Source organism: Heptranchias perlo, chromosome 3 (assembly GCF_035084215.1).
Source record: "Heptranchias perlo isolate sHepPer1 chromosome 3, sHepPer1.hap1, whole genome shotgun sequence".
Lineage (NCBI taxonomy): Eukaryota > Metazoa > Chordata > Chondrichthyes > Hexanchiformes > Hexanchidae > Heptranchias > Heptranchias perlo.
The window spans coordinates 99,944,753-99,963,050 of record NC_090327.1 but is presented as its reverse complement, the minus strand read 5'-3'; the positions used below and the strand labels follow the sequence as shown (position 1 = coordinate 99,963,050).

At 40.6% G+C, this 18,298-nt stretch overlaps 1 protein-coding gene across 4 annotated transcripts in view; it reads right to left on the bottom strand.

The window, feature by feature from the left end:
- pdcd6ip (programmed cell death 6 interacting protein) overlaps positions 1-18,298 on the bottom strand; it is a 106,964-nt gene that overhangs the window by 40,018 nt on the left and 48,648 nt on the right. For all 4 annotated transcript variants that reach the window (XM_067981158.1, XM_067981163.1, XM_067981170.1 and 1 more), the window contains exons 5-6: positions 15,949-16,102; positions 5,797-5,897 (exon numbers count right to left, since the gene is read on the bottom strand). In XM_067981158.1, the coding sequence (XP_067837259.1) occupies positions 5,797-5,897; positions 15,949-16,102 (255 nt within the window). The remainder of the gene's footprint in view (positions 1-5,796; positions 5,898-15,948; positions 16,103-18,298) is intronic.

Below are 18,298 nucleotides of genomic sequence, written 5' to 3'. Positions count from 1 at the left end.
ACATGCATCCTTCAGTGAATTCAGTGAACAGACAGTCTTCGGTGAATTCAAACCCAGGTCCCTGAAGTGGAGAGTATGCTAACCCCTAGAAATAATCAGTTCCCAAACCTATTATTAGTTGATCTGCCTTGAATTAGTGCTCCAACACATGAAATATCTAACTGCCTATTTTCAGAGAAATAAATTTCAATTTCAATAAACTTGTTAGTCTTATACATAAGTCTTTCCTGAAAACTGCAACTCAATTGCTCAAGTGGAGTCAGAATCTGGTGCTGGTGTACTGAAGTTTAAAAAGGAAAAAATATAGCCCAGACAGCATTTAATAGCAATCTGTAACAACTGTGAACGTTTTGTTGTAGATACTACAGTAGGCTGCAGTGTCCACACGACATTGGAAGGAAAGGCAGGGAGAGGACAGAGAACAACATGCAAGTCGAAGGGTGATTTGGGTGATTCTGGATAGGCAGTTTGTTAGTCTGTAAGACAAGTAGTAATATGAAAGTTAAAGACTGAAGGTGGCAGAATTCAGAAATATGCAACAGTTTGTATTGTTATTTTAATCTTAAAGAACACAGAAGAATACAACAGTTTGTAATTGCACACATTAACCAACTGAAAAACCCAACTGGCTTCATTTATTTTGGCAAATACAAATTAAACCTTAAGATTCAAGTTTCACTTAAGATTGCAAGTGGCTTCATGTCTCACCACATTCATCAATACACTAGAGTACATCTACAAGTTACTTTCACTAGATTAACTAGCCTTCGGTTTTGATTTCACATTTCATTTTAGTTTGTTTTAGTTACATTAGGTTACTGTATAGGTAACAACATCCATGCTTTACAATGTCTGTATTGAATTGAAAATTTACAGCTATTGGCTAAGCAAGCGAATATCCATTTTATGAAAGTAAGGTGTTCACTAATGGGCCTTCAAGCACATAGGTTTCCACCAATCAAAATATAGGCCTTTAATGCAAACTGCTCCTTCAGCAGTCACAATTCAAGCTTAAATATAAATGGGGTAAATTTTACTATTTAGCACTCTTGGCGCAGAGCTTCGCATGACTGGTGAATATATTGGGAAGTTGAATACGGGACTCTATGCTTCCCGCCACCCCACTATTTTCTGTCCATTAAAATTAATGGAAAATTGTGCAGGCTGTGAATTGGGTGTACTGACATTTGCACCCTATATGCACTCCTGTCATGCAAAACTTTGCATCAGAACTGCTAAATTGTAAAATTTACCCCACTGTCCATACGTGAGCAACTCAGTACAAAAGCAAGTGGTTTGAATACACACACACACACTTAAAAGTTTACCAAAAAAAACATTTTTAACATTGAACTAGTTAACCGAGAGGAAGTCACTTATTACATCAAGCCATTAATGAACATGCACACGGACATACATATGGTTTGTAGCAAAGCCATTTTCAAATGAAGTGAAACTGGTTTGGTGAAAATATAACAATGTATATGTTAATAAATAACAATTCATGGTTCATGCAATATCCATTTTATGAAAGTCTGATGAGCTGATCGCAAATTCTTTTGGTTAAATACAAAACGACATTTATTGTTTTTAAAACAGCGAAGACATACTGGACGTTTTCAGCTGGCATTATTAGAAGGAACCAAGAAGCTAAAAAGTCACAAATAAAAAGTTAAAACCTTGTTAAATATATTTGTGAATTACTGACTATGTTTTTAAGATTAATGTGACAAAATCCAAACCATATCTTCATAATCTTTCAAGCCCCTTCCCTCAAAATTTATGGAGGAGGGTGGGGAAAGGATAAAGGAAGAATTGCTAACTTTTAGTGCTATAACGGTGCTTGCACCACCAATTCTGAACCCTTTCTTCAGCAGGTTTTAGTAAATCTATTACATTGGAGTTGCCATTAGATGACCAAGACCTGTGAAGCAGAATGGGCCAGAATGTACTGTAGCCAGCAAACAAACAGCACCCACCATTCGTTAGACTTGCCCATGCCCATTTAATTTCCATGAGCTTTTGCACGGAAAGTTGCTGTAAGTTAGAGATCAAAACAGCACGGCACCCTGAACAGGGCATCCTTAACCAATTAGATTGAAGCACTGTTAATGAACTGCGCAGAGTCTTAACCAGGAAGTGTAAGTTAGATTAGTGAATTCAATGTCAAATCAGGTACAGAAAGTGAAATAAAGAGAGGGAAAGAAAGATTTGATTAAGATAGAGAAAAAAAATAAAAAGTAAAAAAAAATTAATTTACATTTTTAAAAAAAATCTCCAAACAATTAAAAGCTGAAAGAATGAGACTCCACAGTTGTAAAAAAGTTAGTTTTCAGTGCCAGAGAGGTTGCCTGGCAGTAATTAAGACATCACACCATTAAAATGGGTACTTAGACTGAAATGGACAAGCCCTAACTTTCTGTGACAAGTTTAGTTCGTATCTACCATGCAAGTACAGAAACTTCACGCCGTTCAATGCATTTGAATGGCGAGTCAGACAGAGAGATGCCTTTTTCGGGAAGCTATCGGTGGAGCGGCACATCTGACAGCAACTTCCAGATTTTCACATTTAGCCATGCATTTACCCTCGTCTGAAGTTGCTGTGTGATTTCGCATAAATAACGATGAGCGTCATTAGCCTCACCATTATTTTGACAGTAAATTCTGGCCCACTGTAACCTCTATTACAAACTTTTGTTGGACAGCAAACCTCTTTAATAGCAAGGAGCTTGTTTTAGCGAATTATTCCATGCCCAGGCACAATTCAGCAATTTGTGAAAGTGAATGCTCCAGCAGTCTGTACGTACACACACATTTAGCAGCGAATAAAGCAAATGTAATGGAATTCTTTTTACTGAATTTCAAAGCAGAGGATGTCTTTATCTTCGTCAATGAATGAAATTAATCCTTATTTTTCCTGTTTCTTCAATAAGCTTTATTTCAAGAGGCCAATCGTTAAAATTAAGCAATTTACAAATCCACAAACAGGAAAATATGTCAAAATAAACAATTTTTATTCAATGAGAAAAATTGTACACCGGTTTACACATTTTCTTAAGTGCAAATTAATGTAAATGCTTTATGTAATGTCTCATGTAGAAAAACATTCCAAAGTGCTTCAGAGGTGTAAAGGAAAACAAATGGACGCTGAGCCAAAGCAGGAGACATTAGATGGGGCAAGGCTTGGCCAAAGTGGTGGGTCTTAAGGGAGGAGAGGGACTTGTTTGGGATAGAACAAAGGCAGCAGAGTTTTAGATGAAACAAAGTTTATGGAGGGTGGAGGCTGGCAGAGAGAACATTGGAATGGTCAAATCTGGAGGTGACAAAGGGATGAATGAGAGTTTCGGCAGATGGAATGAGGTAGGGTGGAGGCAGGCGATGTCACAGAAATGGATGTAGGTGGTCTTTGTGATGGAGAGAATTATGGGGTCAGAAGCTCAGCTCAGTGCCAAATAGGACATCATGGTTTGCAGACAGTCTGATTCAGCCTGAGACAGTGGCTAGGGAGGAGGATGAAGTCAGTGGCAAGGGTACAGAGTTTGTAGTGGGCGGGGGCAAAGACAATGGCTTCGGACCTCCCAATATTAAACTAGAGAAAACTGCAGCTCATTCAAGACTGAATGATGGACAAGCAGTCTGACAGCACAGAGGGATAGTGGCAAGGTAGAGCTGATTCTATGTCTGCAGATAAATGTTGCCAAGAGGCAGCAAGTAGATGAGGAAATGAAGGGGGCCGAGGATGCATTTAGTTTAGCATATTAATGTGATATATGTGCCATATTTGTACAGTAGCTTTACATTCTTCAGGATCAGGGCAGCCACAGGGGTGGCTGAATGCGATGAAATTTGGATATAGATGATTTAAATACTAGACCTTTTCTGGGGGTGCATCTCTTCTCCTTTGTACCCGAGAAGCAGGTAGTGATGGACATTAGCCCAGTCTTCCCTCTACTGGGATGTGGTTGTTGGGTTGTGATTAGCTACTTGTTGCATAAGCCTTCAAGTAACAAGTCCAAACTACCAGAAATTTCCCAGTTCTAGGTGGAGGCTTTACATCACAAGCTCCAACTGGAATATGCCCCACAGATACTTAAGCCACGTCGTAGTGAGGGAGGGTAGGACTTACCCTTGGCATCTTCTCGCTGCAAGAAATGAATTGTGCTCATCCCTGCATCTCTGGTGGCCCTCACATCCCTCGGACCACGCCAAACAGAAGAGCAGCAAGTCTGACAGGTTAACAATGCTAGTTGCAGACTTTATGGCATTCCGGATCTCTGCCCAGAATGATTCCAGGCAGGACCAGAAGGTGTGTAGGAGCATGGCAGTTTGGCGACAACCTATCCAACATTCATCCAATAGGGAGGAGTGGAATCTCTAAAGTTTATGTGGGGCATCACACGTTCAATGTACTTCAGTTTGAGTTGATTCTGAAACATTTTATAGCAGCTGTTTGAAAGAGTATTCCACTCTTGAATTGTTTGGTGGCCTCGGACTCTACATATTCTCCACCTCAAAAAGACTTGCATAAGCCTATCACTGCCCTGTACATTGCACGCACTTCCAAATCGCTCAATTAGCACTTCATTTTAAATCGCTTACTTGCAACAACTGCAGCTGTTGCAAACGCATGCATTTATATAGCACCTTGAACTCAGGAAAAACTAAACGGTTCTTCACAAAATTAAAAATAAAACTTAACACTTCATTCTCCACTTTCCTGCCAGCAAGGGCTAGAACTGCTGATCCACCGTACAAGAATGTTTGGATGTATGAAGAACTACATCAAAAATCTGTAGATTTACACAAGGCATTTTGCTGCAGATTACAAGTAAATATCAGTAACATCAATGAATACTTTTTGCTGCTGCGTGGAGAACTGGTGATCCAGTACAATCTGTCTGCCCAAGCCCCCACAACAATTCATACTGAGGATATTGGCATCAACTTTATTTATATCCACTCTACTTGTAACCTGCAGCTTAATGAAATCTATAAATCTACAGAATTGCTATGTGAACAAATGTATGAAAAACAAAAGCTTTTGCATGGCCGATCATCTGCAAGAGTAGCCGTTATAACAACAGTTGGCCTTACAGCAATAGCCGGTGAACTGTAGAAACATAAGCGATTAATTTTATTCATTGATCAAAATAAAGAAATACTCTGCTTAGAAATGCTGTAAGCATTAAGTTAATTCCTTAGCTAAAATCATTTGCAATAGGACAATAAAGAGCAGCAAAAGTTGTTGGTTAAAATTTGAGGGATATGGCTTGTATTCATGAGACCCAGTTGTATGGCAGAGTTTGTTACAGACTACATGGTATTGGAATCGCACAATTTTTTCCGTATAATGAGAATTTTTTTTCCTGTAAAGAAACAGTGGTCATCCCCAAAGTGCAAAAACACTTCACCAAAAATCAAAAAGTAAATCTCACAGCAATCTGAAATTATTTTTTGGAAAGGGCTTTAGCTTCAGTGGCAACATTTTCATTGTAAAAATAAAATTCCAAAGTGATTTTAAAAAGCAACTTGAAATATTGTTTTTCACACACTTTAGTAGCGAATTTCAAATGAATACTGTTATTAATTTGGATCTCATAAGTAACAAAAACTAGGAAACTAGGAAATATTTAAGTTTATGGCATAAACTCTTAGGTCCAGATTTATCTCAGTTTAATTCTGTAGACAAATCCTTGCTAACTAATCTCACTGAGTTGAACTGTAATGTTATCTATTTTATTTACAAATCAAATGCCAAGCATCACTGCATCCTACCTATATATACTTCGAACTTACCTTAGGCAAGTTTTCCTTATACTGGCACTGTTTGAAGGCATCTCCATAGTAATCTGCTGCTTGATTGGCAAGTTTTGCTATTATTGCATCTTTCATTTTATCTGCAAGACAGAGTTGTCAACAGCTATAAGCAAACTGCTCCCAATACCCATCCCAATTTTCTCCCCTTATATATTCCAATATAATCTCAATGGGTACTGCGAAAAGCAGTTTAAATTCTAATACAGTTCATTAAGGTCCAAGCTACCAGACCCAGAAATTGCTGATATAATCACATTTTCAAACACTGAAAATTAAAACTGTTTCATTCGATTACATACTAGATAAAATGGTTTACTAAAAATAGTCGAAGAGTATAATTAAATAAAGCCAACCATTCTCAAGATACTATGCAGTGTTGCCCAACCTGTGGCCCTCGGGCTGCACGAAGCCTCCAAATCCTGGCAACTTAGTATTATGTGTACATATGTTACTTATTTTGAGAGCCTGGATGCTTGAAAGGACTATTATTCAGCTCTTGCTTAATTCTTCAATCATATAAATCTTCAATCAGAACACCAGGATGTGTTGGCATCAATTTCAGAAATGCACAAGTTAACATTAACATGGGAATAAACTTTGCACATGTACCCCAAAGCTCCACGTAGTGCATCTATGCAGCCCATGAGACAAAAGCTCTGACACCCTAGTATATTTGGACTATGTATCCAGTTTTGCACACAAATTACTGATCGCATTTGCTCAACCACTTGCAGAATGACTAAATCCTTCATTTCATCAGCCCACCGAAAAAAAACAATGAAAAAAAATAACCAAACACAGCTAAGAGCAGGCTTTCAGACAAGAGGAATAGTCATTTAGTGATTCCACTTTTTTTAATCGCATAAATGTAGTCAAGATAATTGAAATTTAATTTCAAAACTATTTGTTGAAATTCGGGATAGCCCAGGTGCTAACTAATGTTCATCCAACGAGACAACGGTGAACCAAAAACAGCTCTTATTCCTGGAGATCTTCCCATATGAGTTTCTGAAATATGTAAAACTTTGCCGGCATTTATTGCTCACATCATTTTAACAGACACAAACCAATGGAAAATGCAATCTGTATTCTTTTTCACATAAAAGAATATTTCCATAATTTTTTAATCTCACCCTATTAGTTGCTTGCTTTTACCCCCATTTCCAGCCATCAAACAACCTTCATTGTGCAATTTGTTTGTTGTCGAGTCACAGTTCCCCTCAACTGAGCAACCCAGTAGAAATCAAATGAAATGCATATGTACTTGGGCAGGCAGCCTAGAATTCAAACCCACAAGCACTTGTTTAGGGTGCAAGCACCACAAAACGGATTGTCTTTTACCCAAAGTGTCATAGTCACTCAATCCAGCAGCATTAAAGTTCTTCCCTATGCCTCTGTGGTTGTAGACCAGCATCCCAGTGCTGGCAATCAAATCGACCCTACCCATAACTAGAATGCTGTTCCTATAAATGGGTAGCTCTAACACATCTGGCAGCCCTGAGCTGGGTTGAAGAAAACAATTGTCTGATAGGCAATTCCTCTTCCACCTCCAGGTTCCAACTTACTTTTCTATTGGAATCTTTCTTGTCTCTATTTTCTGGATACCATGAGTTTTACTCCTTTGAGCTTTGCTCTATTCCTTCTAAGCTCCAAATATGCTGTCCTGCACGTATTCCCCCTTTTTACATCTTCAGTGTTTTGAAATCAAGACCCATTACTATGTCCCCTATTTGAACTCAGGATCTCAAAACTGTGATCTCTCTCAATCTTCAAGATTGGCAACTCATCACTATTACCCTGTTCCCTCAATTGTTTTCTCTTCAACCTTGGTGGTTCAACTTGGCTTCTCAATAAAAATAAATCATGCCTCTACAGTCGGTGGTGACTCCTGGCAAGAGCAAATTGAATCTCAGAACAAAAAATTCAATTAATTTGTGCAATTCTAATGCCCTACAGAATATGATTCATCAGTTAAGCAAGGAACAGCTCTTGGCATAACCTTGCACAACATAGGATGAACAATTGATGTACAGCATACAATGAAAATAACCACAATTTAAAAAACAATTAACTTTTGAGTACTTGCTTTCAAAGGATTGATGTAGAAAGCTATGTGAGAGTCACTAATTTCCTTTTTTTTCAAGTAACAATGATCATCAATTAATTCCTTGATTGAAGCAGTGCCTTTTCTGTAAGCCTTCTTTCTAACACAGCACTCTGGTATCCATTGAATGTAATCTCATACAATACAGGTTAAGAAAGCAGAATTGATCAGACTACCATCTAACAGGTGGTACAAACATGACAAGACTATAACTGATATATTGAGGCCAAATAGTATCATACACCTTGCATTGCAGAAAAATGGAAGTCTACACCTGATGGATGAAGACCTTTGCTTATGCCTGATCGATACTAATGAGTGAGTTATGGTTCAGCAAAATAAATCCATCAGTCAAGAAGCTCCTCAAACACATGCCTCCACTGATTCTAAGATCACACTGAAAATGGAAAACAGACAGAAAACCCGAGCAAGAAATAGTAAACCAGCAGCCAAAATTCTCAATGGTTTTACGAGAAAAAAAACGCACTGAATATTTAGAAATTTTAATACTAAGCACTATTGCTTTCTAAATATATATATCAGACTCAACGTACAATTACTTTCCATCTTAGCTGTCACCAACAGTTCCTAAGTTTTTAGAAGTATATTAGATTACAGTCCTGCACTTTCACAATTAACATTTACACTCAAATAACCATACCAATTCATTAAAACTGAAGTAACATAGCACGGCAAAAGACGGCACATTGGGTAAGACAGTCCTCAATTTGTTCATAAAAGGCTCCCAAATACCTGGCCGGTAACCACAATATCTGGCTTGACTACCTTAAATGGCATTGTCTATCCCACTCTGCGACCGAAACCTATTCTTAAGATCATCTCTGAGAGCAATCATAATTCCAGATTGTTCTCCCAAATGCATTCCCCACACTTTCCATTTTCACCTCCAACTTTCAATGCAAGAAGTCATGGCTTTATCTCCAAAACTGAGGACATCTGTTCAGCTGCATTCCCATTACACCTCTTACCCCATTCCTTGATACCCTCCCAACCAAGCTCCTGAACAATCACCCACTAATCCTTGGCTCAATTCCTGAAACCTCTTTTTCTTCTGTAGTATTCCCCCCCCCCCCGCCAATCAAAAATGGTGTCATCACCCTGCTTTCCAAAAAGCCTCTCTCGAACCTTCCTGCATGTCCAACTACTGCTCCATCTCAAACCTCCACTTCCTCTTTAAGGTCTTTAAACAAGTTATCACCGCCCAATTGGACACCCATCTCCCCAACCACTCACTGTTCCAAGTAATGCCATCCCACTGTTAACATGTATGGGGCAGAAATCGCTCCCGAAATAACAGAGGAGCTCAACAGCGCTCTCCGTTGTTAGTGGCAAAATGGAGGAGCAAGTTCCGGCATTCACACATGCGGAGTGAAACACAGAAATTCGGAACTTGCTGCTTCTGGTTCGCCAGCAATATGAGTGCTTTGAATTAAAGGGACATCACACGCTGCAATCAGGGAAATCATTGAAAAATCACCAACTTGCTTATCTGCCCAGCTGGAAAGTAACTACGCCACCAAACATGTACACTTAAAACTTAGTTCAGACCTGGTATTTTTTAACAGCGCAGTAAATCTTAACTGCCAAACAACTAATAATTAACTTTTAAAAATGTAGAGTCTCATTGCTCCTTATTTGAAGAGTTTTTGGTCATTAAAAAAATTTAAATTAAAAAAAATTTACTTTTCCCTTCTGTCTCTTATTTAATTCAATTATTTCTTTACCGTTTTATAAAAAAATTAATTTTTTTTACTTACAATTACTGACAAAATACTAACTTTCAATGAATGAAGTCTGCTTGCCTGCTTGAGCAATGCAGGCTGAATCTGTGGGCGTGACTCCTCTTCCTGGCAGACTTTTCCAGCCGCGGCAACTCACGCTGCTCAGAGGCCGGGTTGATAGCGCACAATTTTTTTTAAAGTTCAAATTCAAGCAATTCGATGCCACAGTAAGTAATTTTGTTAATTTAATTCACAGGAGCGGCGGTGACCGTTCCTTGCCACTCCCAGCGATTTCTGGACCAAGATCACCCTGTTCAAAGCCACCAACAGCATCGTGTGTTACAGACTGTAGTGTGCTATCCCTCCTTGACCAGCGACCTTTGACACAGATTCCTTCTTTATCGCCACTCCTCCGTGGCCCAGCTCAGTTTTCCATTCTTAAAAAGATTTCACCGCAATCAGCTCATCTTCTCTAACAGATTCTCCTCCCAAGATCACTGAATAATGTCCAGTGTACCCCAAAAGCTTTAACTTCAGCCTCATCCTATTGCTCATCTGCATGCTGCCTCTCAGCAACATAATCTACAAACAGGGTCAGCTTTCATGTTCGCCCCAATAACTCCCAATTTTTCTACTGTCTCCACCCTGGATTCCACTGCTGTTGTTTTGCTGATCATCAGATCAGAGCCACCCTATTTGGCTCCCAGCAGAAAGGTCATGTCTTAAGCATTGAACATATCTCCCCTTTTACTGGCTCTCAGACTAAACCAGCAAGAATACAAAGTCATTGCCCAATTTGACTCCGCTGAGCTTCAAATCCCACCTCTGGTCCACTGCCAAGACCACCTACTTCCACCTCCCAAACTCACCCCCACTGCTGCCAAAATCCTCATCCTCAATGATCACCTCAAGAATTAACTTATCCAAAACACTCTTCAATGGCCTCCTTAGCTGTCCCTTACAAACTCCAATTTATCTAAAACCCCGAAGGCTATATCCTATCCTTACCGAGATCCACTGGGTCCACAAGCATATCTATTTCAAAATGCAAATCTTTGTCATCAAGTTCCTCCATGACCTTAATGCATTCTACTTCTGCAACCCTCTCAGGTTCTATGCCCGAGGACACATCCACACTCTTCTAACTCTGGGAGCTGCAAATCTTGCCCTCCCCTCCCTAACTCCATTGTCAGTGATAGAACTTCATTCACCACAATCCACACTGAGTACAGCGGGGCATAGAGTGCGCAACTTGAGAATATGGTAAGTGTGGGAGTTTGAGGAAGTGGGGGAAGGAGGTGCTGCTTTGCCTTGCTTTTCCTAACTTTTACCGCAGAGCGGCGCGGACCTGAGCAGCAGCAGACTGACAGTGGGGATAAAAGCAGCAGCAGACCTACAACTGCAGTGTGACGCCACAGGTGGGAGCGGTAAGTGATTGGTAGTGACTGTGGGCTAAGTTTTAAGTTAACATACAGCATCTAATTAAATTTTAAAAACAAAACTTAATTTAACTAATCTACTAAATTAAGCGAGGTAAATAATTTGATTAACATTAAATTAACTAAATAAATAAAATAATGGGAGAACAGGAGATGTGTTGATGCTGCAATATATGGGAGCTTATGGATATTTTTCTCCAGGGTGACTACATCTACAGTAAGCGTCTGCAGCTCGAGGAACTTCAGCTCCGAGTTGAGGAGCTGGAGTCCGAGCTGCGGACGTTGCGAGACATCAGGGAGGGAGAAAGCTACCTGGACCTTTTGCTCCAGGAGGCAGCAACACCAGAGATTAAATACTTTAGAATAGACATGTGGTCAGGGACAGGAGGGTGTGACTGCGAGTGAGGCAGGTACGGTGATCCAGGAGGTAGTATTGCAGCAGCCTCAGTCCCTGCGCTTGTCCAATAGATTTGAGGTTCTTGCAACCCTTGTGGACAAGTGCGGGGACTGTGGGGAGGACGAGCAAGCTGACCACGGTACCTCGGTACAGGATGCTGTTCAAGTGGGGGGGGGGGGGGGGGGGGGGGGGAGTAAAAAGGAGAGTGGTTGTAATAAGCGACAGCATAGTTAGGGAGATACACACTGTTCTCTACAGCCAGGAGCATGAGTCCCAAAGGCTATGTTGCCTACCCGGTGCCAGGGTTAAGGACATCTCCTCCGGGCTGGAGAAGAACTTGGAGTGGGAGGGGGAGGATCTCGTTGTCGTGGTCCACGTAGGTACCAACGACATAGATAGGACTAAGAAAAAGGTTCGGCTGAGAGAGTTTGAGCAGCTGGAGACGAAATTAAAAAGCAGAACCACAAAGGTAATAATCTCCGGATTATTACCTGAGCCACGAGCAAATTGGCACAGGGTCAATAGGATCAGAGAGATGAATGCACGGTTCAAAGATTGGTGTGGGAGAAGTGGGTTTCGATTCGTGGGGCACTGGCACCAGTACTGGGGAAAGAGAGAGCTGTTCCATTGGGACAGACAACACCTGAACCATGCTGGGACCAGAGTTCTAGCAAATTGAACAACTAGGAAGGTAAATAGGGCTTTAAACGAAATGAGGTGGGGGGAGGGGAGGGAAGGGTCCAGTGGAGAGAAATCTAGAATGCTAAAGAGAAAAGACAAAGAAGCAGTGCAGGAAAGTGATAGGGGTAAGGATAACCAGATTGTGTCAGGAAGGGACAGAGCGTACAAACAAACGAGTGCACTAACAAATAGGGTCCAGGTAAAAAAACAATGGTAATAAGACAAATAGGGCCACAGCACAAAAAAATGTTAAGATGTCTAAAAATATTAAAAAGACAAATCTAAAGGCACTGTGTCTGAATGCACGAAGCATTCGTAATAAGGTAGACAGTTAACAGCGCAAATAGATGTAAATGGATATGATATAATTGCAATTACGGAGATATGGCTGCAGGGTGACCAAGGCTGGGAGCTGAATATCCAAGGTTATTCAATATTTAGGAAGGACAGGCAAAAACGAAAAGGAGGTGGGGTGGCATTGTTAGTAAAGGATGAAATCAGAGCAATAGAGAGAAAAGATATTGGCTCAGAAAATCAAGATGTAGAATCAGTCTGGGTGGAGTTAAGAAGCACCAAGGGGCAGAAAACACTGGTGGGAGTTGTCTATAGGCATCCAAACAGTAGTGGTAATGTAGGGGACGGCATCAAACAGGAAATTAGAGACACATTTAACAAGGGTATTACAGTAATCGTGGGTGACTTTAATCTACATATAGATTGGCCAAACCAAATTAGCAATAGTACTGTGGAGGATGAATTCATGGAGTCTGTACGAGATGGTTTTTTAGACCAGTACGTTGAGGAGCCAGCCAGGGAACAGGCTACCCTAGATTGGGTATTGTGCAATGAGAAGGGGTTAATTAATAATCTTATTGTGCGGGGTCCTTTAGGGAAGAGTGACCATAACACGATAGAAATCTTCATAAAGATGGAAAGTGAAGTTGTCCAATCCGAAACTAGGGTGCTAAATCTAAACAAAGGAAACTACGAAGGTATGAGGAGTGAGTTGGCTATGATAGATTGGGAAGCTTCATTAAAAGGCATGACGGTGGATAGGCAATGGCCAACCTTTAAGGAACGAATGCATGAATTGCAACAATTATACATTCATTGCTGGCGCAAAAACACAGAGGAAAAGCGGCCCAACCGTGGCGAACAAAAGAAATTAAGGATAGTATTAGATCCAAAGAGGAGTCATATAAAGTTGCCAGAAAAAGTAGCAAGCCTGAGGATTGGGAGCAGTTTAGAATTCAGCAAAAAAGGACCAAGAGATTGATTAAGAGGGGGAAAATAGAGTATGAGAGTATGAAATTAATGGGACTGAAAGCCGATAAATCCCCAGGGCCTGATAATCTGCATCCCAGAGTACTAAAAGAGGTAGCCATGGAAATAGTGGATGCATTAGTTATCATCTTCCAAAATTCTATAGATTATGGAATGATTCCTGCAGATTGGAGTGTGGCAAATGTAAGCCCACTATTTAAAAAAGGAGGGAGAGAAAACAGGGAACGACAGACCGGTTAGCCTAACATCAGTAATAGGGAAAATGCTGGAATCTGGATAACAGGACACTTAGAAAATATCAGCGGGATTAGACAAAGTCAACATGGATTTATGAAAGGGAAATCATGTTTGACAAACCTACTGGAGTTTTTTTTTTGAGGGTGTAACTGGTAGAATAGATAAGGGAGAACCAATGGACGTGGTTTATTTGGATTTTCAGAAGGCCTTTGATGAAGTCCCACATAAGAGGTTCGTGTGCAAAATTAAAGCACATGGGATTAGTGGTAATACACTGGAATGGATTGAAAATTGGTTAACAGACATGAAACAGAGAGTAGGAATAAATGGGTCTTTTTCGGGGTGGCAGGCGGTGACTAGTGGGGTACCGCAGGGATCAGTGTTTGGGCCTCAGCTATTCACAATATATATCAATGATGTGGATAAGGGAACCAAATGTAATATTTCCAAGTTTGCTGACGACACAAAACTAGGTGGTATCGTGAGATGTGAGGAGGATGCAAAGAGGCTTCAAGGCGATTTAGACAAGTTGAGTGAGTGGGCAAATACATGGCAAATGCAGTATAATGTAGATAAATGTGAAGTTATCCACTTCAGAAGGAAAAACAGAAAGGCAGAGTATTATTTAAATGGTGATAGATTGGGAAATGTTAATGTACAAAGGGGCCTGGGTGTCCTTGTACACCAGTCCGTGAAAGCAAACATGCAGGTGCAGCAAGCAGTTAAGGCGGCAAATGGTGCGTTGGCCTTCATTGCAAGAGGATTTGAGTACAGGAGCAAGGATGTCTTTCTGCAGTTATACAGGGCCTTGGTGAGACCACACCTGGAGTATTGTGTGTAATTTTGGTCTCCTTACCTAAGAAAGGATATAATGGCCATAGGAGGGAGTGCAGCGAAGGTTCACCAGACTGATTCCTGGGATGGCAGGACTGTCGTATGAGGAGAGATTGGGTCGACTCGGCCTGTACTCACTCAAGTTTAGAAGAATGAGTGTGGATCTCATTGAAACATAAAATTCTGACAGGGCTAGACAAACTGGATGCAGGGAGAATGTTTCCCCTGGCTGGGGGTTCCAGAACGAGGGGTCACAGTCTCAGGATACGCAGTAGGACATTTAGGACTGAGATGAGGAGAAATTGCTTCACTCAAAGGGTGGTGAACCTGTGGAATTCTCGACCACAGAAGGCTGTGGAGGCCAAGTCACTGAATATATTTAAGGAGCTAGATAGATTTCTAGACACAAAAGACATCAAGGGGGATGGGGAGAGAGTGGGAATATGGTATAGAGCTAGAGGACCGGCCATGATCATAATGAATGGCAGAGCAGGCTCGAAGGGCCGAATGGCCTACTCCTGCTCCTATTTTCTATGTTTCTATGTTTCCTGCACTCTGCAACTCTCTCCCTAAAATGCACCTCGCTATCTCTTTCACCATCTTTGAAACTTATCTCTGACTGTGCCTTCGGTCACCTCCCCTATCTGCTCTCCTACTTGCATGTTTTGTGTAAAACTCCATTGTTACATGAAAGACACTATTTAAATTGTGGTTGAAAGTTTTTGCAAAACAGAACAATGATACATCAAATTTTTAACTTAAATTTTAGCATATGATACAGATTTAATAAATTTAATATCTGAATACAAAAGCATTACCATAATTATCTTGAAAAATATTTAGATTTTAATAACCGACTTCTCATTAGACCAGCCAGACTAGCAAGAAGTAATGCTGAGCCAGTATCACATGCAATGGCTGCAATAATAGTGACACTACAGTGAGCTGGTTCTCAATCTGTGGAACGCAGGGGCTGTCCGGTTGCACCAGTGAATGGTTGAAAAAAAATGTCAATTTGTTGGGTCAGCTGTTCCAGTGAAAAAAATGCAGTACCATAAAAGGAAATTAGCACCATAAAGAAGGGGGAGAGCAAGAGTGAGAAACAAAGAGTGCAAGAATAATAGTGTGCAATGCTGGAACGTCAAACATTTAAAGCAAACTTTTATTAATGTCGTCAAGTCAAATAAGAACTGCAATTTGCAAATGATAGTTTGTGTTATTAAAGTAAAATGGCAAAATTTAATTTCAGTTTCTGGTTTGTTGACTCAGTAACAAGCAAATACTAAATGAAATTATTCCAAAATATTAACTGGCTAGAAGGTATATTTAACCAAAAAGACAGCAGGAATATCTCACTAAGCCTCACTAAGAACCTATGTGCAAACAAAAGAACATTTAAATAGTCATATTTACCAGCTGCTGCTTTAAGGAAAAACACCTCCTGTGCTTGAGCCAACATAATCAGACTGAGGGTTCCAACTGTATCTGGAGAGATGTCCATAGTGGGCTCTCTATTCAGTGCTGACAATACAGTATCCTTGATGTGCTGGAAAACTCCACTGGCAAGCTATTAGTGAAAAAAGGAGAAACGCACGTTATTTCATCCACCGTCTTTCCACAGGATCAAACTTGAAAAAGATAGGATTAGCTCAATTTTATGAAACTACTAGTTCCTGACCCATTAGTTATGATTATTGCTTCTGGTTATAATAATCTTAAAATTAAAGCTGGGCCACTCAGGAGTGAAATCAGGAAGTATTTTTTCCCCACACAAAGGGTAGTAGAAGTCTGGAATTCCTGCCACCCCACCCCCTTTCAAAACTGAGATGGATAGATTTTTATTGGGTAAGTGTATCAAGGGATAGGGAACAACGGCAGGTAAATGGAGTTGAGGTACAGATCAGCCATCATCTAATTGAATGGCGTTGCAGACTCGAGATGCTGAATGGCCTACTCCTCTTTCTAACGTTCCTATGGTTAGCACTTCAGTGCTCAGTTTCAAACCAGTTCAATGCACTGCAAATGCATTTATCTACCAGAAAGAAATAAGGACATTTTCAGTGTGTTCCAAAAGTTTTAAATATCAATAGCGCTTGCAATTATTGATCAGTTTGCAATTGATATGGGAAGATCAACCAGCTGAGGAACATTCCAGCTTATGCCCCATTTTGCTGCTTTCTATCTTTTTAGAAATTGAGTAATTTAGTGAAGGATTATGAGACAGATTATGAAGTGGGAGAGAGTCAAAAACAAAAGTGTGAGGCAGAGAGCGCAAGACAAACAGACAAAAGAAAGCAAGTAGTGATGGCTTACAGAAATCGTAAGAGTGAGACAAGAAAGTTTGCGAGGGAGAAAGAGGTAGAGTAAGAGATAGTGTTTTGTGTTCATGAGCAACACGAGCAGGGATCAACTATTTTTCATCTTATATTTAGATGCTGTAAGCATTGACAATGATTTTTTTGAAGTAATTTACACTTTAAAGCACTAGGAGACACTTGCAGCACCATTCTAGGCCTCTGTGATTTTGGCGTATGTAATACGTGCATTACTGCACACAGCTAATGAAAACTGTACAGCAGTTTTTAAATTCCCTTGCAGCAAATGTTACAAATGACATTTTTAAAACACCTTAATTCAAGTCCAGAGAAGCCCTAAGATGTGGCATGGCAAAGCACAATGGAATTATGCCGAAGAGTGGTATAAAGTGGGTTTGTATCAGGGAATCTACATAGCTAGAATCTACTCAGCTTTGTCATTGAAATGAAATTTCAAGATGACGCTACCTTCTCTCCACAGATGAGGAAAGTTTAAAAAAATGTAAATTTGTAGCTGAATGCCAAAATCTGTAATCCTCATCTCTAGGCCTACCTGCCCACTTGGCTAGGAAATGGTGCATGGACTTGGCAAAAGTTTTTGACAAAGGCAGATAATTTTTCACCACAACTTTCTCATCTGAAGACACTAATACTGGGATATGTAGTCCTCTGGCACCTCAATTAAGTAGCTATTCCTCATGCATGAGTGCATGCAATATCCAGTTTCCAGCAGAGATCACTGACTAGAAATCAATAGCAGGAACCCGGGTAAATTATTTCCTCCTTCACAGCCGAGGGCTACTGATAACAGGTCAAGGTCGGCTACTCATTACGGACCAAGGATCAAACTAGCGCAATGCTGACTGTACGGCTCAGTATAACCCCAGGAGATGCATTTCCCCCAATGAGTCATTAACGACCGCTGGAGAAATTCAATTAGTTAAATAAAATCTGGAATTAAAATACTAGCATCAGTAATGGTGGCCATGAAACTACAGGATTGTCGTAAAAACCCATCTGGTTCACGAATATCCTTTACGGAAGGAAACCTGCTGTCCTTACCCGGTCTAGCCCATATGCGACTCCAGACCCACAGCAATGTGGTTGATTCTTAATTGCCCTCTGAAATGGCCGAGCAAGCCACTCAGTTGTAAAATCTCACTAACAAAAGTCGTACTAAGAATAAAACCGGACGGACCACCTGGCATCGGACCACTAGGCACAAGACACGACAACGGCAAACCAAGCCCAGTCGACCCTGCAAAGTCCTCCTCACTAACATCTGGGGACTTGTGCCAAAATTGAGAGAGCTGTCCCACAGACTAGTGAAGCGACAGCCTGACATAGCCATACTCACAGAATCATACCTTTCAGCCAACGTCCCACACTCTTCCATCACCATCCCTGGGTATGTCCTGTTCCAACGGCAGGACAGGCCGACCAGAGGT